Below are 20,777 nucleotides of genomic sequence, written 5' to 3' on the forward strand. Positions count from 1 at the left end.
GAAGGGAGCCTCCTAAAAGGGTGAAGGAGAATGATCGCTCTGTTGTTACTTTGATTGTTAAATGATTGGCATACTCAAACATTTTAGCTTTTGTCAACAAGACTCACAGTTTTCTTTCAGTGCAGATTGATTTGTTACTGCTCCGCTAAACACTCTAAGTAATTACATCTGTGGAAAATTAAATACATATAGTACTTAATATATTATTTGTGGAGAGTGTCAATTTCGGTCTGTCATTAGCTGTTTGGATTTTAATCTGTTCAGTCTCAGTGTGCCAATGATCAAGGTTTAGCAGAATACTTAGATTTTTGTGTCTATAAATCTATTCTGAGTGAGTAGAACTGTTAAACATATTTAACATAGTTACAGTTAAAAATAAGGTTTTAATACTTCTCTCCTTTTAGAACATAAACCTATGCAAATCTCCCCTTAGCAAGATGAATCCTGTCAAGCAAACTGACACTCAGGCCCTATCTTTCAACAAACATTCAATAATTTACTCTTCAAACGGAATTCAAAGGGCAGATGAAACCAGAGATTTGTCTTTGCTTCTGTTACCTTAGTTAAATCTATACTAAAAGTAATTCTGCTTGTTCAATGTGTTTCATCACTCTAAACCCTAATGTTTTCAAATTCTTTTTCATGAAGTACGGTAAAATTCATTTGGTAATTATAAACTACTGCATTTTTTCTGGGTTTTATTTTGAAAGAAACAATTTTAACTTTCAGAATTTGGAAAAGTTTAGTGAAATGGTTTGAGACCTATTAAATTGTGAAGTGACACATTATAGAAGCTGTAGTCTGGACTTTCCAGGAGAGGACTCCTATGTGTTGAGACATCCAGTGCCATGACAGCTGCAGTCACTTAGGGACCGGGCAAAAGGACGAGCACCTGTACTGCTCCTCCAGGAATTGCTGTTCACAGAAGAAAATGGTGGTGTGAATTACAAATGTACAAAGTATTTGCGGAGGGACTTTTTACAAAGGCATGTACTGATGGGACGAGGGGCAATAGCTATAAACTGGAGAGGGGCAGATTTAGACTAGACATAAACAGGGATTTTTTCACTATCGGGGTGGTGAGGCACTGGCACAGGTTGCCCAGGGAAGCTGTGGCTGCCCCGTCCCTGGAGGTGTTCAAGGACAGGTTACATGGGCCTTGGGCAGCCTGATCTGGTGGGAGGTGTCCCTGCCCATGGCAGGAGGGTTGGAACTGGATGATCCTTAAGGTCCCTTCCAACCCAACTTATTCTATGATTCCATGATTCTATGGAAGTATTGTATTTATGTAAGTAAAATTTGGCAATTCTAATTCAAATGAAATGAAATCATAATTAAATATTAAATATATAAAAATTAAATATTTTCCTTGTGATAAATTTTGACTTTTTTTTTCCTCATGAAAACTAGCTTTTGGGTTAGTACTTTTTTTCTCTGGTGGAAACTCCTGACTGTCTTTTATCAGTACTGAGTGTTTTATAATGTGCAGGAACAGTGCATGGTTTGAAAAGTATATTGGCCTGATAAAGACAGAGCACAGCATTTATTTATAAATGCAAAAATTGGATTTATTTTGCAAAACTTGTGTGCCTCCATGGTATTAATTCTCACATATGTCTAGATTTACATATGCATTCCTTAGAAGATGGGTATCATGTGTTAAGGAAGCTCATTTTTTAACGGCTGGAATGTTAACTGTTTCTGCATGAAACATTTTTGTCACACATAGTCATATTTACCTTTGTCTGGTGACAGCCCTTTATCTGCCCCTGCCACTTTATTAATGTGGAAAATGTTTTGCTCAGTAAAAACAAAATCTCGTTCTTCAAATATGTTTTATCTTTGTGCAATTCTTCTCTGACTTACTGTGATTAATGACAGTGATAGTGATTATTATGATTAATGATAGCTCATCTGTTCTTTAGGTTTTCCTTCAGGGGCAATCGAGGGGAAAATAAATTCCAGGTTCTGGGGAACAAATTCTTTTAGATGACTTTTCTTTAGGTATGCAGGAAGGTACACACCGTACACATTGATGCATTGCAGTAACTGCAGTGGATTGTTTTGCTTGAAGGATGAATTCAGTAAGTCTCAAAATCACAGCATATTATCGTGCTGTAAAGTAACGTCTCCTGCTTCAATTTTTGTCTTTCAGAATACATTGAATGTTCATATTCCTAGCACTTAGTGTGTGATTAAGAACCTAGGTGTTACCATTTTAGCTATACACTTAAATTTTCATCTTCTCCCAGTTTGAAAAAAAAAATTAAAAATTTCAGTTTGTTTTCTTAATGTTATTCACTTTTAGTGTTATTTGAATTTTTATAAAATGGCAAAATTTTGATGTTTTTGCAGGAAAATGTTGTAAGGGAAGTTTTATATATCAAAAACTGTGATTAAAAGGCCAATACTGAGAGTGAAAAACTAGCTCAAGTGACAATGCTTGAGGCCTGGTTTTATATAGCTGTCCTCTTAATTCCTTTCTGAAGACATAATTGCTTCTTTTAGGGAAATGAAATTCTTTTTATTTTTAGGGTGGTCTTTTTAGGAAGCCATTGCACTAGTAGTTCTGAGACACAGGAACAGAATGGGGACAACTCTCACCCAAGCAGTCACAGGTACTGCACTACATATACATCTACTTTTTACTATTGCAGCAGGGACTTATTTCCATCAGACAAATCACCTTCTTTGCCTCAGCTTCCAACAACCATCTGGTTCCTCAGTTCTTAGTTTTTATATAAATGGATTTGTTTTAACAATTGGAAAAAAACTATTAATTCCTCTGCTACTTCAGAGATGAGAAGTCTTCCCAAAATAACCACTGCTGCGGTAGAAACATTTTTCACACTGCTAAGACTGATTTTTGACACAGGCCATGCTTGGATTTTAGACACACACAAAACCTGACTGACTTCATTATCCATGGGCAAAGGCAGCTTTTGAAAAGAAACTCACTGGCTGATTCCTCAAACCTGAGTAAAAAATAAAAGAGCTTGGCTGGCATCTTATCAGACTTGCACCGGGTAGTAAGATAGACTGATAAGCTGAACTGCCAAAGGTCTGATAATCTTGAAGCTGTATTTTTCCTTATTACTGTGCCTAATGCAGGAATTAAGCACTTTTACCACATACTCAGTTGTCTCACTTGTCTAAAATGGAGGCTCCAGCTCTAATTTGTTAGCATAATTAGTTTTACTATTAAATAGGCTTAAAATGAGGCAAGTACTAAAGCACTTTACTGAATCACAGGCAAAGCGATCAGGATATTGCAGTGAAAGCCCAGTGTCATCTTTCACTTAACAGGCTCAAACAGTGATAATTATACTGGCTGAAAGTGAGCATGATGAATTATGCATATGACCAGTTTGGCTTTTTGAGCTCATGATTTCGTTCTGATTAGAATCCCGTATTTTTTTTCAAGTGGTTTTGATGTCTGAAATTATCTACCTGATCATTTTCTTCGTGCACAGTTGATGAGCTGGGTGTTTTCTGTATTTGAGCTTTTCAGATAATGAATCTGTAAGTATGTTACTCAGTTGGGTGAATTTGGTCGTTACCATGTGCTGTCCTGAAAAAGTGATTATGGTATGAATTTGAAATCCACTTTCAGAAGACAAACTGCTTTTGTGTTTCTTTAAAACTTGTTGCTTTGGTAATATTCCTTTTTTGAAGAAACACATTAGCAAAACTGAAAAGTACACAAAAAAAATTAAACATCCCATTTTAAAGTTGGTTAATTTACAAAAGTATATAGGTGCTTGTTGTAAAATATTGGCATTGTTAATTAACAGCCACTAAGTTTGGTACTATGCTATGAGACTCTGGCCTAGAACAATAATGACATATTCCCAAAAATAGACATTAAAGAACACGCATTCCAGTCATGACAAACTCCTTCCATAAGAGAACACCTGAAACTGTTTAATAGCAAGTAATCATTTGAAAGAAATTGATAAACATGTTTCCAGAATATTTTACCTAAAAACATGCTTCAGTTCTGTCAGCTCCTTTTCTTTGATTTGCAGGTCATCTTCTAAACGTTCTATGATTATAGCATATGATTCACTAACTTTCTTCTTCCACTCATCTACCAAAAAAAAAAGAATTCGTAAGACACTTCCAAACATACAAAAAACAGGAGCTCAAATCAAAGTCTCAGCAACAAAAACACTTGATTTTTAAAAATGCATCTGTACTGACTCATATATTTTTTATTAAAGTATGAAAGTTTAAAATATTTAAGCTATTAAACCATTCTTGCTGCAACCAAGAGACACATATGTGCTGACTTACAGACAGCTTGCACATACAAATTCTTGTCGGAAATATGTTCAACTTCAATAAGAGAACACTTAAACCTTAGGTTGCATTCATTAGCTCTCATTTCTTAAATCATATCATAGACAAACAGCATAGAAAGATTGGAAGTTTAAAGGTTTTTCTAATGAAGTAAAAATTAAATCAGCATAATAATCTGGGTTAATACAATCTTACATGATTGTACAAAGAAATTTAGTCAACTAGCCTTTCCTTGTACTTTACAGTCTGTAGATGCGATTTGGGTTAAGCCATTCTTCTTAGAAACCAAAAACAATACAATACCTTATCCTTGAACTCAAATTAGCAATGAGTTATTTCCTGAAAGATCATTCACATCTTGTAGATGGATATACTGTATATCACATTTAAAAAAACAACATTAATTACCAGTGCAAGTTTGGGTTGGTCTAGATTTATAATTTCCCATTTGTCCAACGTATCTTCTTTGTTTCAGCAAGTTCTTGCAGCAATATGATTCCTTGTTCAAGAGCAGTGACAGTCCTACTGAAAAATACTTGTGATAGTCTCTGGCTAAAAATAAACCTTGTGCCACACTGAATGTCATGCAACAATGACACAGACAAAACCAGTCTGTGCTGTCAACTATAAAAAAATAATAAAGGTACCTACTCAGCTTGCTTAAAAATCTAGTCTATTTCATCAGAAATATGTGCTTTCATCTGTGGAATACCTAAAATTGGCAGGAAGCAGGTCATTTGGCAGCTTGCTACCAATTCTGTAGAGAAAGGAATTTAAGAAGCTGAATCTCCAGCATACTTTCAGGATCCCCAGGGAGTGCTGGAGGTTCCCATTTTGGAGAGGCCAGAGGTGATCTGAGCTCATAACATTAAAGCGTGTCCTACCACAGGGGATGGCTTTGGAGCATCTGGGCATTTTACTTCAGAAGTGCAAATTGCATCGCATCAGAGAGTACTGACTTTTTGCAGTTCAGTAATAGTTGGACATGTTGTTATGCTAAGGAAGTCTCACTGAATTATATGAGGAAATGAGCTGGCTGACAGAAGTTCAGTGTGATTACTTTGCATTCTACTGTGGGCCCACACAGAACCACCCCAGAGAATCTCCCTCTGGATCCCACCAGGCAGCAGCAGCCTAGCTGGCTAAACTTGCCATCAGAGCTAATGAAGGACACGGCCTGGTGGAAGCTGGTCTGGGCAGCCCTTACAGACTTACAATGAAGGGAGGAGACTCTTGAGGTCATTTTCTCCTGCTCTAGGCAGAATTCCTGAAGACATGAATGAGGACAAAATCAAGCTGCTTTGTTCATATTTCAAGCAGACCACCTTCAAGACAGCTGAAGACTAGGATCTACATGGATAGGTGACTACATCCTGTACTCAATCTAAGTTGTTCTCTTTATTTGTATTTTATCTTGGACCCAGCATCACAGTAACATAGTGACCGCCCCTGCCCCCCCTAGCTGGCTAGCGGGAAGGGTGAACTGAGCAAACAGGGCTCCGCTCCGTGTGTGCACACATACTTGCAAATAAATCATGACAAAATCAATCCAGAATGTGTACAGAGATGCATTTCTGTAAGAGTCTGTGCTGAAGAACCGTGACAGATTGGTTAACAGCAACAGAACACTGCTTTTCACTTGCACAGACTGAACGTCCTCAGTAATCTGTTTAATATGGATCTGCCCATTTACTGTCTCCACTTTTCATATCCATTTCCCTGTGTCTTCTATCAGATGGAACTATTTTACACATATCATCCCAGCTAATGATGGAGTCCATGCTGGTTTCTGTATGAGTCTTTTCCTCCTTTTTGCTGCTTGTGTTTTTTTAATTTTTTATTTGATATACATATATGTATAAACACACACATATAAACACATATATTCATATACTTAAAGAGTGTTGATTGACCTTGGCAGCTGTTCTGTATAAGTTCTTAGTTTTTTTCAGCGAAGGATTTCAGGCAAGAAGATATGTAAATATAACACACATATATAAAATCTTCAACATGCTGCATCCCACTGTAAACAAACTTGCACTCCTCCTGACACAGCACGAGCTCATCCATTTATTTGCACTGATTTGCACATAAAACCAAGGATGTATTTCAGGAGACTTTGAACTGTTTTGACAATACATCCTGTGATATTCAACCAAATATTTGCAAAAAGCCACCAGCCTCAGAACTCGTCCTCCACATCCAGTTGCCAAGCAACTGGAAGAGCTGGAAATGCACCATGGAGATGGGTATCTCATCTCTCATTGCTTCTATTAGCTGAGCACTGTTTGTTTTTCTTCAAATGCCTAAAATGCAGCCTTGGCTGTGCAGCCAAAGACAAGTGTTTTGGCTGTGTCTCCAATCCGCGGGTGAGTACTAGGGTCAAGAGGCCTGCCAGGACATGCTGGCTTCAGCACACTCCTCCCTTGGCAGCCTGGACGACATGAGGAGCTCAGCTACAGATGCATTTAGTCTTTTTATAGCAGTGGAGCTTTCTAAACGTTTTCTCATCTATTCATGCAGAAGACTGTTAACCTTACTAGGCTTTTTACCTTTGATTGTCAAGTAAGATAGATCAGCATTTTTGTTCATAGCCTGTGCTTTAAGGAGCTGCTCTGCTGGCAAAGTCTGCAGCTGGACCAGATGGGGTTGCTGGCTCTGACACAGGGTGTCTCAGCGGCTGCCAGGGCAGGGTAGCGCTTGCACAAGTGTTTGCACATCTGCTGCAGATGTTGCCAGCCCAGCTCTATCAGTTTCCAGGACTCTGGGACTCAGCCTTCTCCTCCTCACAGGGAAGCCAGCATTATGCCCTCCGCTCCACACCTCCCGAAAGCTGCACCAGCACCCATCACCTGGAATGGCTGTGCCTTTGGGAATGCCGTGCCTCCCTTTCACACCACTCAACTTCCAGCCACCCACTCAAGACGTGGCAATGCTCCATGCTACTCACACTAGGGACACAGAAGATTCTGGGAGTGCTCCCTGGTGCTGTTGCCTGTCCTCAGCAAAGCCCCCTGCAGCTGCTGCTGTATAGGCAGGTTCCACCATGGGAGTGGCTGGCAGCTGCTTGCTGCAAGAGACCAGCCCCTCCTGGGACAGAGAGTCCCATGTGGATCAATCCTACAGCATCTCCAAAGGCAGGAGATACATGTTTTATGTTTTGCTTTTCACTATTGTGTCACATGATCTGGGTAAAAACACTTCAGTTTTCGCTGGAGTGCTAATAAAGCATGTAATAACATTGTCTTTTTTTTTTTTTTTTTTTTTTTTGTAAAATTCTTGAGATTTATGAACTAAAACCTTATGATCAAGGCTGTAAAAACGGAACCCTCTTCCCTCTGAGGCCCTGACCATAGGTGGTGCTGCCGGCTCCCCGCGCCCCGGGGACGCTGCCGCTCCGGCCGCAGAGCCCTCCCCGCCCTCGGCCCCGCCGCGCTGCTCCACCGGCCCCACACGGGGGATCGGCCCAGCTGGGGAATGCCCTGGGGGGACCCTGAAGAAGCGGACAACAGAGGAACATTGCGGGGAAAGTACTTACGAAAAGTACCGTAAACAGAAGAACAAAAGAAACAATTGTAGCCTCGTGATGCCCAAAGAAGGAATTGGGACTGCGCGTGAACAGCGAGGGATCAGTTACCTGTTGACTTATTTTGAAGTTTGAGCGCGGGGACAGTTGTTTGTAACCAACAAAATAACGCAGTGTTTTTTGAAATTCAGTGGAGTCGCTCAAAAGCAGCCTGCTTTTGTAATAAAGAGTCTTCTGTTAATACAAATTCAGGAGTCCGTGCCTTAATCCCCTCAGAGATGGACCTTGTAGCTCGGTTTCCACACGCTTCTCTGTCCTCAGTGGGCTTATCCCCAAGGAGCAGCTAAGGCCGATACCAGCTGCTCGCTCAGCCCGGGCTGCCTGGAAGGAGACCTAGGGAACAGCGGAGGAGCCGGGTACCCTGACCATGGTGGGGGGCTCGCCAGGGCGTCACTTAGCTGCTCCACACATGTTAGGATTTCAGAAGGGCTTGGCTTCTGTCTGCTGTCTCTTAGGGACTTGGATGCACAGTACAATCCAAACTGGAAGTTTGACAGTTGAAGTAAAAACCATGAAATAACCTGAAATAGGCCCAGGACAGCTCAGGGAGCCACCCCTTTTCTATCTTGCTTTGGTGCTGCAGCTCCTGCTGCCTCTGGGGTAGATGGCAGGGCTGCCACCAACACTCAGGGAAGAGCTGTGCCAACCGCCAGCCCACAGACAGCACCGCTGCCCCCTCCCTCAGCTGCTGTGGCATGGAGGAAATTGGGGAAAAGGCTTCTAACAGCAGCTGAAGGAAAAGCAAGGTTTGAGGTGAGGCAAGGTCTAGAGCAGTGAGGCGAGATATGTGCTGGGATGACATGAAGCAAACCACAAAGCAGTGAGGCAAGGAGTGATGAGACAAGGTGAGGCGAGTAGAGGTCTGGTGAGACAGAGCAAGGTGGGGAGAGGTACGCTGAGATGGTGTGAGGTGAGATGCAGTGCAATGAAGTATGGTGACAGGAGAGGTGTGGCATGGTCAGGTGAGACGTGGTGATGGGAGAGGTGCAGCACAGCAAGGGGAGGCATGGTGACAGGAGAGGTGCAGCATGGTGAGATGGGGCACAGTAATGGGAGGCGTGTAGTGGGGTGAGGTGGGGCACAGTAATGGAAGGGGTGCAGCATGGTGAGATGGGGCACAGTAATGGGAAGGGTGCAGTGTGGTGAGATGGGGCATGGTGACGGGAGAGGTACAGCACGGTGAGATGGGGCGCGGTGGCAGGAGCAGAGGTGTGGGACGATGAGATGGGGCATAGTGATAGGAGAAGGTGCAGTACAGTGAGGTGAAACATGATGACAGGAGACATGCAGCCTCCATAGTATGTCTGTAACTGGAGGTGGGTTTCAGCAGCTCTAAGGGCAGTGGCAAGCTCAGTGGAAAATCACATTAAGAAGTGGGACACTCCAGCAGAAGTGAGGTGGAGTGACTCACAATGGGGACTCAAACGCCAGGAAAAACCCCCGGAATTGACAAAACGGGTTTTGGCACTCCTTGTGGCCTGAATAATTTTCTTCCATCCAGACCAAACAAACTGTGACAGAAACAGGACTAGGACTAACTTCAAAGCCCAAGAAGTGTTCTGTTCCCTTGTGTTCCATGAAGATAGATACATAAAATTATTTGCTTTAGAAGAACTAAATAGTGTACTTATTATTTATATTCTAGTACCATCTACTTTATGAAAATATATCAAAAGGAAGTTATGAGTTTCTGTACTATGTTTTTATTCACACTTTGCAAATGTTTGTTGGTTGAAGATTCATTCATGTGGACTGGAAACTGCAGCACAAGTGGATAACCCAGTCTGTCAGTGAAGTCAGCACAACAGCTTTGTTCACTACGGAAGCAACTTTCCAGGTGAATTCTTGAAAGCATTCACATCATAGGCTGTGTGAAGCAGTTGCAGAATAATTGAAACAAAGGGAGAAAAAAAGGCAAAATTTAATAATAATAATTGTGGAGCCTGTTTGCAGACCATCAGCAAACAGAGAAGAAAGGAGCAGGGAGTACCATGTTAAGCCAGTTCTAATTAACATCTGTACACGTAGCACTACAATGTCAAGAGCAATTTTTTTCTATAAGTGAAGTCTTCAGATATAATGTTTACAGAACACTGGATGTACAAAGGTCTTTAATTAATGTTTTAGAAGTTTTATTGCAGTTTTGGTTTTGGTATGTGAAACTGATGTGGTTTTACAGGATTAAGTCTTTCAAAATGATCTTTATTTCAAATAAATTAGAATATAGCAGAATCTATCACTTGCTTCAAGAGGCACTAAATTGCTCCACACATTCCAATGTCATTCTGGTGATGTCCAGATGGGTCACAAGAAATGACAAAAGTGTTAAAAGAAAATGCATTTGTGTGAAAATAAAGCAGAAGGAACTCTGTAGCCCATATCAGGAAAAGGTGTTTGTGAGGGCTTCTCTGTGGCAGTGGATTAAAAGACACGTACAGAAGAATGGTGCTGCTATTCTTGTTCTCACAGTACTGCAGTGGCATTTGCACTGATATTAATTTTCCACGTGTGCAGAGAGGAGAAAATGAGGCTGTTGCATCAGAGATTTAGGAATGAGAATAGGTTGGAACTGCTGAGCTCCAGCACAGACAAACTCTCTGTCCAAGTCAAGATCATTTCTGTGCAGATCCAGATGATTGTTGGAGCTTACTTTATACTTTAGTTCCCCAGGCCAGTCTGGCAGAGATACCTTTCAGCTGCTCCTTTGTGTTTCAGCTGCCTTGCCTTGTGTTCTTTTTTAAGTGCCCGATTTCTCAGGTTTCAATTTCCTGCCTAAAAGGCTGTTGAAATAATCCCCCTTTCTTGGATTTCATAGTGTAATACACACAGTATGGCTAAATCTCTGTTCATTATAGCATGCTCTCAAAGCATTCAGGGAAATCATTAAAACAATGTTCATCATGAGCCCTATTACTGCACTACACAGCAAAACTAATTAAATAAAGAAAGATGACATGAATAAAATTATTAAACACTCATCTTGGCTTTATTTGAGACTGTACTAGCCTGCTTTGCATTTCAGGATAGATGGAGCCAGGCAATGATCTAGAGGCCTTTACAAAAACCTCATTCATCTCGGAAACTCACTAAGCCTTAATCCAAACCAAACTCCAAATTTCAGCAGATGCCTCTGGTTCCTAGAAGGTCTGACCTGACTGGCATTTTCAGCATGGCATCCTTTACTGCTCAGACTGGAGGAAAATCATGAGCAAGGATAGAGTCATAGATTAGAATCAGAGAATCGAATCATAGAATCATTAAGGTTGGAAAAGACCTCTAAGATCCAACTGTCAGCCTGACACCATCGTGCCTACTAAACCATGTCCCAAAGTGCCACATCTGCATGATTTCTGAACACCTCCATGGATAGTGACTCCATTGCTTCCATAGGCAGCCTGTTCCAATGCTTGACCATTCTTTTGGTAAAGATTTTTTTCCTAATATCCGATCTAAACCTCCCCTGGAGCAACTTCAGGACATTTCCTCTTGTCCTGTCACTTGCTACCTGAGAGACTGGACCAGCACCCCCCTGTTAAAACCTCCCTTCACAAATGATTATGGATGGATTAGAAATTTAACAGGCAACCATGCCCTTTCTGTGGCTCAATGGAAATTAGCAGAAGCTTACATATATAAAGTGTTTATTCCTATGTGGAGACCAGCAATGAATTTATGAATGTGTGCATGAAATTGCACACACATAACCCCATACATCATAAAATCATAAGGGAAAATAATTAATAGAGCTTTGTATTAAATAAAATATAATTCTTAATGCTTTAAATATTACATTAAACTTGATTGTAGTTTAAAAATGAAAAATATTACAAATCCAGATGTTTCATTAATTGCAGAATAAATCCCTTAAGACTGCTGCTATTACCTATGGCTGATATTGACCAAAATCTACGTCCTGAAATTGGAGAAAAAAGTATTCAGTGTAAACGGAAAGTGTGGAGTGGCATGACAACTTACAGCAGCTGGATGCTTCTTCCCTAGTATATCAAATCTACATTTATTACATTAAAAAAAGATTTGTCTTTCATCAAGCTCTCTGCCTTAAGATGTAAATGTTTTATTTCCTAACAGGGCAACCCAGCGCCATGCTGCCGAGGACTGTTACATGAGACTGGGCACCACCTGCTTCACAGGTTTGCAATAAAGGTATTGGAGGCCTTCATTCAAAGATGAAGAAAATATTTCTAGCCCCTCACTGAAGTGTTTTGCCAGAAGCTTTTTAGCTCAGCCACATATTTTAAGAGCTATAAATAATGCAGTATCTGAGCACACGTTTGACGTGTTCCAGTGCAGACACCGTTTGTTTAAGCACCAGCTTCGCAGGGCTGCACAGCGGAACAGAGGACCTGGAACAGGAAAGCTGTCATGTTCTGAGGCAGGTCGACATCCAGCTCCTCTGTGCATTACCTGCACTACAGCCAGGCTCGCTGGGGCTGCAGCCACAGAATGCTGCCAGGATTTTTTTACTCAGGTTTTCCTCATTTAGACCCTTGACAACAGGAAGTGCTATAGCACAGTGGAAGCATTTTTGCCCTCAGGGACAAATACACAGCCAAGCATCCTAGCAGCTACCCATGAATTATCTAACCCGGGTTTTTTATTAGCATTCGCTGTTGGTGAGTGCTAGGGTGCTGTGTGGAGCCCACAGAGCACCCACAAGGCTCACACCACTTACAGGGTGTATGGTCAGACCCGTGGGCTATGGAGGTTAAGGCATCCCCGGTGGGGATTACTGATCTGTCAAATTGACGTGGCCACTCTCCAGCACAATATGCGAGAATGATAGAACTTCTGTGTACTGCTTACTGTTTCCTAGAAACCTGTATCATTCTGACAGAGGCTGGTTAAGGAATGACAATAATGGAAAGCACATCCGAGTGGGTAGCATTTTCTGCAGTGATGTGAGCGGTTACCCTTTAACCATCATGCCTGCAGCTGGGCAGCACATCTGAGCAGTCCAGAGCAGGACAGGCAGGGCAGCAACATGCCAGGGAAGAAAATCTAAGAGAGGAATACGGTCTTTCTTTTCCTTGTGCTGGTGGTGGACTGTCAGAGCCTAAGGCAGCCTGCTGAGCCACATGCCAGGCACAGCAGTCAAAGACCACAATCAGGACACTATTCTGGTTCTTTTTTTTTCTTGGAAGGAACAGTGCTTCCAAGACCACAGCACCTGCTCTTTGATTGAGTCTACCTCAATGATTTCCAAAAGCCATTTAGTCAGAATGCTTTTTCTCGTTCCTTTTCCCCATCACTTACATGTCAGAAGCAAATCCATTTTCTATTTATATCCAGATTGCTTTCAGTAATGAAATAGATATACGGTACTTAGGGAATTCAGCATAAATGCAACTGTAACAGTTAAAGTGAATAATTATGTTAAGAGAATGCAACTTCATTTCCCTGTTACTTCAGAAAGCTGTCTAGCAGTACAGCAATCCTCGGGGAAGTCTTTTCAGGAAAAAGTTTGGTCTCCAACTGAGATGCAAAGTCTGTGTCAAACATTTGTATTTCCCAAAGCATTTGTATATGCTAAGATAACATAATAGATTATCCAAACAGGATGATACACAAACCACAATTTCATGCTCCATGTTCTATGACTATTTTTACTTTGTGTCTTTATGCATTTGTCCTGGACCTTCATGTTCTCAAATCTACTGTTGCTTCCATTGTTAAACTAGTATTTTATAATGACTTCTAAACCCTCTATTTGCTCAGAAATTCTCCTTATGCCCTTGAAGTCAACCTCAGCATTTCCCAAGCTCCTGTCCAGCTCCTTTGTATTTCTTCTTGCTCAAAAGAGATCCTCAGGAAAAAGAGTGTGTCTCCTGAAAGGTTTCTTTATCAATAAGGAATAAACTTGGTGAAGGCTAAACCAGCTCAGGTAACATTCAAGAGATACTACACAACTACCTTTTAGGTGGCATAAGAAAGATGCCAGGAGGGAATTCAGTCTGTAAGGAGATAAACACTGTTATAATGAAACATTAAATAAAACATAAAAACCCATACACAAATGCAAGAGGAAAAGATGCATTATATTTGCAGTCAAAATATACGGATATAATACACAGCACATTCTCAAAAATAGCACAAAATGGAAAAATTAAAAATGCATTCATTGTAGAAGCAAAACTAAAAAGAAATTATTTGAGGTATCTGAATATAAACTTAGCATGGAAGAGATTTTTTCCACCTTGTAGCACGAATGCCCATCCTGACAGCTTATGCAAGGAGCTGTTGAAAACACAGGCTCACAGAATTGGACAGGCTGGCATCCTCTCCCTGTGCAGTCTCTGTGGTGCCACAGCCCAGGACAGAATGCAGGGCCAGACGGAGCACCAGCACAACCTAGGCTGGCACTGCCTGTATTTTTATAAAAAGAGGGCAGGGAAGAGTGAAAAGAGGAAAGCGCATCTAAAGTTGTACACATAAAAAGGCTTTTTCCTTTTTCAGCAGGCCAGAACAGAACACATAAGCAGCATACTCATCTGTTGGGAGCTCAACTGGAACAACAAGTCACCTTTATTGGTAAAGAGTGGAGAAGGGGAAGAGGGAATATACACTGTGTTTGAGACTCAAAGATGTGCATCGTGGTGCCCCTCACAACAGTTAGCCTCTCTGTGCTCTACCCCACTGGTTTGGATGTGGATCAAGCATCACCCGAAGGACTCCGACAGTGTGGTTTTGAGAAGTAGGATATGTCAGGTTTCATGTGGCACCTACCAGTACACCTGGGAACAAAGAAAAGTTGGCAGCTGCGCAACAAAACCACCAGATTCCAAATGACTAGCAGTCAAAAAAAATATCCAGTATGTCTTGATGCCAGGTTCTGAGCTCAATATTAGCAGTCACAAAGGAAATAATGAACTCCTATGCAAATCTTCTGATGGAAACCAAGCAAGAATACAAAAAAATTTAAAAATGAAAAGAAAATGTTTAATGCTTAAGACGGGATGCCTTGACTTTAAAAGTACCAATACATTTATCTTTACCTATTTGAAACAGTACAGTAAAAAGGCAGCATTCAAAGACAGAAACACAAGTTATTGCAGCAACATTCCATGTTGCTGGAGCTAATGTTCTACTTTAAAAACTTCTACAGCTGTTTTCAGTCCGATTTCTAATTAACTTGCTCTGTATCATATTCTTACTGACTACAAAACATAACACCAACCCCAAGAAAGTTACAAATTAGTGTTTTCAGAGATCTGAAATATTGCGTTCTTTCATCAAAAGAATAGTTTATCGGCACTTGCTGCATTATAATGTTATGCTACAACAACATTGTTAGTGTAATTTCATTATTTCTACTTCAATGAAATGAGAGAAAAGATCCTTGTACTTGTTTTCTTGTGATTTTTACAACCTGGGAAGTAATCAATCATCCACAAATGAAAAGAGGGAATCTGTCCAAGTACTGTTCCTTCTACAAATCAGACTTCTTTTTCAGTCTTTGTGGACAGATTTCATCATAAATTTGCTTCCTAAACTTCAGCATGTCTTCCAAATCTTTGTAGGTGAGCATTTCTTCAACAGACAAGAGCTTCCAGCTATCCAGTTTAAATGCTGACCTATGCTGCACAGAATGTAACATTTTCAATGACATTGTTGCTGATTCACTTAAAGAGGAACAAACAGGAAAAATCCTAGCAGTCCACAACCCCAAATGTGCGTTCCCACTGAAGAGCTGGTCTGAAACCTTCACACCCCAGAGGTCCAAGCATTCTAGGAAGCTGACTCCAAAAAACTGGAGTAAGTGTATATCCGACAACAATTTCACACTCTTTTTCAAGTCGTCTTCCACACTAAATGCCATACTTACGTACTGTACTTGACAGTTTATTTTTACACTTAATGAACTCAGAAAACAGTGTGAAGGTATGTCTACTTTCAGATTTATGTATGCTCCGCTAATAATGCTTTTCTTCCCCACTGAGACTTCAGGCCCAATCCTGGAGTATTCAACAACAGAGCCAGGTCCTACAGAACACCCAGGCTCAAGGATGCTCTGAATGACGCTTAGTGATTGTTTCAAACTTTCAGCTTTGTCAGGAAAGATGCTAAAAGCCACAGACTGTAAGTCAAGCTCAAATCTCAGTTCATTATCAGTTGTGAAATGAAACAAATACTCTTCAGTAGTTCCAATGTGGTAGAACTTCGAGTTGTTTAAGACTATAACATTAAGCACCGTTCCTTTCAGAAGGGAGTATAGCTTCTGTCGAACCTCCACTAACTGTGACTCCTCTTTTGTGACGTTACTTGTATTTTGTGTGTAATCTGGAGTAGCTCCAGGTCCCAAGGCCTGGAGGAAGTCACCATATGCATCTATTTCACAGCAAAGACTGCCCATCTGCTTATAAAATGTCAGTAATTGTTTCGCAGTGCTATGATCCATGTAAAATATACTGTCTGTATAAACACACTGCACACCCATTTCTGAGTCACTCTGGTCTCCAGAGGAGCTTGGCTGAGAACAATTTCCTCTTACGCATACTGCACCACACCGGTGCATTGTCTCAACATCAGGCTTGTGCAGGAAACGATGGCAAGATGTGTATTCAATTCCTCCTTTTCCCGAAACAGTGGATGGATCTAAAACAAACACTCCGTGAGTCGTCCCAACAGTCAAATCAGAAGGGTGAGCTAAGGCAGTAAACCCAGGTTTATCAAATGTGACAGTTTCTGTAGCACCAGTGCTGTACAGTTCTATGTCATCTGAACAAGTAATGAGAATTCCTGGCTTCATGCGACTGGGGAAATCAATGTACATGGCGAGCTTCAGCTCCAACATCTGGTAAACAGGATTCCCAAAAGGCAAAGCTGTGAAAATTTTTCCCAGGGCACTTGCATTTGGTAAACGTTGACTGTAACCACCTTGAAGAACAAGACACTTTTAATTACACAGAGACACCATACATAAGTAAGCAAAACCTAAACCTATTCAGCTATGTGACTGACTCACAAAGGCAGAAAACATCCCCCCAGTTTGATCAGATATTAAGTACCCCTCAAAAAGTGACAGATGTAAAAAAATCATCAACCTTTCATCAATCATTCTTCCACAAACATTTCTCAGAGCAGACCTGACCTCATGCCCAAAGTCTGGCATGCCTCACATAGCTTGTATTAAAAGTGTGGTTGATTTCATCACCTTTAGTTTGCTTCAGAGCTGCAATATGGACCACTTGCCTATGACTGAAGGGAAGCAAACAAATGACACCTGCTTCTCCTTTGAAAAAACAGGACACTTCCCCCACATCCCCAGTCCTGAGGAATTTGAAGTCAGAGATGAGTGAAACAAGCAGTGGCTTGGGCCAGTGACTTGTTACCACCTGGTTTCTTTCTCTTCTCAAACCTGATGCACCTTTCAGAAGTGTTCTGATTCACTGGATAAGGCAGCAAGTATTCAGTATGCCTGCAGTGAGAACTCCCAGGTGCCATATGGAGAGGGCCATGCTCCTTGAACAGGAATTTCTTGGTAGGAGCTTAATTCAGATCCTCTGATTTACACATCTTTTTCCACCATTAGATAAAACAACCGAAATACCGAGAAGAAATGCTTAAGTGACAGTGATATCTCCCAACTATCAAACTAAATTCAAATGATCAGATCAGACACATTTGGGATTACTTTTCTGAGGAGACTGTAGTTCAGAGCTCCGAATCCCTCTCTGCTATTATGTTATTTTTAGGGAAAAAAAAAAAAGGGGGGTATAAATTTAGAGTGTAAAATATAAACCAGAATTTACCAGAATGAATCAGCAGCACAATAAGAGAAGTCCACTTATCACCATATAGATCTTCCAAACACTGCAGAACATGAAGTGTTGATCCACCATTTCCTAAAGAAAAAATATTCTGGTCTCAGCTGAAAAGAGCAGCAATAACACCTGCACTGACCTGAGAGGCACACTGGGTCTGGTGCTGTGGCAGGGGGATCAGGGAGTGGGTATTAAATGCTGCCTTCTGCTGTAGAAAATATATTGTCATTTATTTTTAAGAGTCCCTATGACTTCAGAGATGACCTTACAGAAAAAGTGAGTGCCAACAGAAGCACAGGCATCTATCAGAACCTTCACAAACTGGTTCTGACAGAACAGTCCTTGTGCTGTGTGATAGCTGATAAAATCACATCAAGATGATGGACAACAACTTTGGAAGCCTTGCACACTTTGAGTGTCTGGGACAGACAGCTCTGGGAAATACTGTTTCCCCCTCCCAGTCATCCTCTGAACACCCTGGAGTTTGAAGCATTTTGCCATCTCAGCAGACGCAGTTCAACCACGAAACCCCCTCCAACAGGAGCCAGGGCACATGGAAGCTCACAGACCACTGGAAGCAAGGGTTCACGAGTACTCCTGGCACTTACAACTTGGGATAGGAACAAATGGTTGAGGATATCCTTAAGTACTCGTAAAACCTGAAATGGCTGGATTTCTGAACATCAACGCCTGCCTATTGTTCTACACTGTGGACATACTACTCGGATGGGTGACTTTCTACAGCAAAGCCAGCAGGTGTTAAAACCAACAGTATGATATTATCAACAGTCAGACTGCTTTCTTCTAGAACTTCACTGCCCATTGGGTAATACTTTATAGAATCATTGAATGGTTTGGGTTGGAAGGGACCTTAAAGATCACCCAGTTTCAACACCCCTGCCATGGATCCATTAGATTCCATTAGATCAGGTTGCTCGAAAGCCTCATTCAACCTGGCTTGGAGTACCTGCAGGGATGGGGCACCAATGACTTTTCTGGGCAATCTATGCCAGTGCCTCACCACCCTCACAGGAAAAAATTTCTTCATAATATCTAATCTGAATCTCCCCTCTTTCAGTTTAAAACTGTTACGCCTTGTTCTATGACCGCATTCCCTGATAAAGAGCCCCTCCTCAGCTTTCCTCTCAGCCCCCTTTAAGTACTGGAGGGCTGCTGTAGGGTCTCCCTGGAACCTTCTCTTCCCTAGGCTAAAGAACTTCAATAGTCTCAGCCTGTCCTCGTACTGGAGGTGCTCCAGCCCTCTGATCACCTACGTGGCCTCCTCTGGACTCACTCTAACAGATCCACGCCCTTCCTCTGCTGAGAACTCCAGAACCGGACACAGAGGGCTCCAGCTGAGGTCTCAAAAGAGTGGAGTCGAGGAGGAGAATCCCTTCCCTCAACCCACTGGCCACAATTCATAGACTCATAAAATGACTAGGTTGGAAAAGAACTCTTGGATTATTGAGTCCAACCATTCCTATATGCCACTAAATCATGTACCTGTTCACCTCGTCTACCTGTCTTTTAACTACCTCCAGGGATGGTGACTCAGCCACTGCCCTGAGCAGTCTCTGCCAGTGCCCGATGACCCTTTTTGTGAAACATTCCTTCGATGCACCCAAGGTACGGTTGGCTATCTGGGCTTCAACGGCCGGGATGCCCCAAGACCCATTCGTGAGCGGCCGCCGCCCCGCACCGCACGGAAAAAGCTGAGAGTGCTGCCCACCGATTTTCGGTCCCGGCGGATCCACGAACACGAGGTACCGGGCGCCCAGCGGCAGCTCCTCCCCGCGCAGCTTCTCGGCCAGCTGCCGCCGGTAGGCGCGCGCCTGCTCCTCGTCCGCCGCCGTCACCGCCACCACGTCCCAGAACTCGCCGGGCCGGGCGGGCCTCCCTGCGGGCACAGCGGCTCCGCGTCAGCCCCGCCCGGCCCGCGGGGCCCCGCCGCGTCCCCGCCCGACCCCACCACCTCGGAGCGCCGCGAACCGCGCCAGCCGCCGCCCCATGTCCGCCCGCCGCGCCGCGCTGCGCCCGCCTCCCGCCGCCATGGCCGACACTGCCCCGTCCCGTCCCGGAAGTGCCGCGCGTGCCACCGCCCCGTCCCGGAAGTGCCGGGAGCGGCCGGCGGGAGTTCTGCTCGGCGCCGGGGTCGGGGAGCAGCTGTAAGATGAAGTCGAACTGTGAACTTAGTACTGCCACCTCCACCACTAAACCATGTCCCGAGCACCACAGCCACATGGCTTTTGGGGACTCCACTGCTTCTCCGGGCAGCCTCTTCCAGTGCTTGACAACCCTTTCAGTTGAGAAATTTTGTATAATATCCAGTCTAAACCTCCCCGGGCACAACTTGAGGCCATTGCCTCTTGTCCTATCGCTTGTCACTGGGGAGAGGAGCCTGAATTCTGCTTTGCCACAACCTCCTTTCGGGGAGCTGTAGAGAGCGATGAGTTCTCCTCTAGCCTCCTCCAGACTGAGCAGCCGCAGCTCCCTCAGCCGCTCCCCATAACCCCTGTGATCCAGACCCTTCCCTAGATCCATTTCCCTTCTCTGGATGCGCTCCAGCCCCTCAATGTCTTTCTTGTAGTGAGGGGCCCAAAACTGAACACAGGATTCAAGGTGCAGCCTCACCAGCACCACGTACAAGGGCACAATTACCTCCCTAGTCCTGCTGGCCACACTGTTTCTGACACAGGCCAGGCTGTTGGCCTTCTTGGCCACCTGGGCACACTGCTGGCTCATGTTCAGCTGCTGTGGACCAACACCCTCAGGTCCTTTCCCACCAAGCAGCTTTCCAACCAATCGTGTCGCATTAATTGGGGTTGTGGCCCAAGTGCAGGACCCGACACTCAGCCTTGTTGAACCCCATCCTGTTGGTCTCAGTCCACCAATCCAGCCTGTTCAGGTCCCTCTGCAGAGCCTTCCTGTCCTCCAGCAGGTCAAGGCTCTCGCACAACTTGGTGTCATCTGCAAAATGACTGAGAGAGCACTCAATCCTCTTGTTCAGATTATGGATAAAGATGTCAAATAGAACCAGTCCCAAGACAGAGCCCTGGAGAACACCACTTGTGACTGGCTGCCTGCTGAATTTAACTGCGTTCACCAAG

At 43.0% G+C, this 20,777-nt stretch overlaps 2 protein-coding genes across 3 annotated transcripts in view; both read right to left on the bottom strand.

The window, feature by feature from the left end:
- TNNI3K (TNNI3 interacting kinase) overlaps window positions 1-4,815 on the bottom strand; it is an 84,277-nt gene extending 79,462 nt beyond the window's left edge. For both annotated transcript variants that reach the window (XM_054073130.1, XM_009569198.2), the window contains exons 1-2: window positions 4,711-4,815; window positions 3,982-4,090 (exon numbers count right to left, since the gene is read on the bottom strand). In XM_054073130.1, the coding sequence (XP_053929105.1) occupies window positions 3,982-4,090; window positions 4,711-4,750 (149 nt within the window). In that variant the 5' untranslated portion in view covers window positions 4,751-4,815. The remainder of the gene's footprint in view (window positions 1-3,981; window positions 4,091-4,710) is intronic.
- Window positions 4,816-13,935: 9,120 nt separating this feature from the next.
- Window positions 13,936-19,772, bottom strand: FPGT (fucose-1-phosphate guanylyltransferase). Its single transcript, XM_054073131.1, has 4 exons — window positions 19,643-19,772; window positions 19,400-19,567; window positions 17,659-17,751; window positions 13,936-16,783 (listed from the first exon to the last, which is right to left on the bottom strand). The coding sequence occupies exons 1-4, from the start codon at window positions 19,719-19,721 to the stop codon at window positions 15,336-15,338; spliced, it is 1,788 nt and encodes a 595-aa protein (XP_053929106.1). The 5' UTR covers window positions 19,722-19,772; the 3' UTR covers window positions 13,936-15,335.
- Window positions 19,773-20,777: the final 1,005 nt, after the last annotated feature.

Source organism: Cuculus canorus, chromosome 8, assembly GCF_017976375.1.
Source record: "Cuculus canorus isolate bCucCan1 chromosome 8, bCucCan1.pri, whole genome shotgun sequence".
Taxonomy (NCBI): Eukaryota; Metazoa; Chordata; class Aves; order Cuculiformes; family Cuculidae; genus Cuculus; species Cuculus canorus.

Excerpts from the sequence above, each read along its gene's own strand:
- FPGT (XM_054073131.1), bottom strand. The coding sequence starts at position 19,721 with ATGGCGGCGGGAGGCGGGCGCAGCGCGGCGCGGCGGGCGGACATGGGG. Across the intron at positions 19,568-19,642 it reads GCGGTTCGCGGCGCTCCGAG|GGAGGCCCGCCCGGCCCGGC; the intron begins GTGGTGGGGTCG and ends CTGTGCCCGCAG. Across the intron at positions 17,752-19,399 it reads TCCGCCGGGACCGAAAATCG|GAAATGGTGGATCAACACTT; the intron begins GTGGGCAGCACT and ends TTTTTTCTTTAG.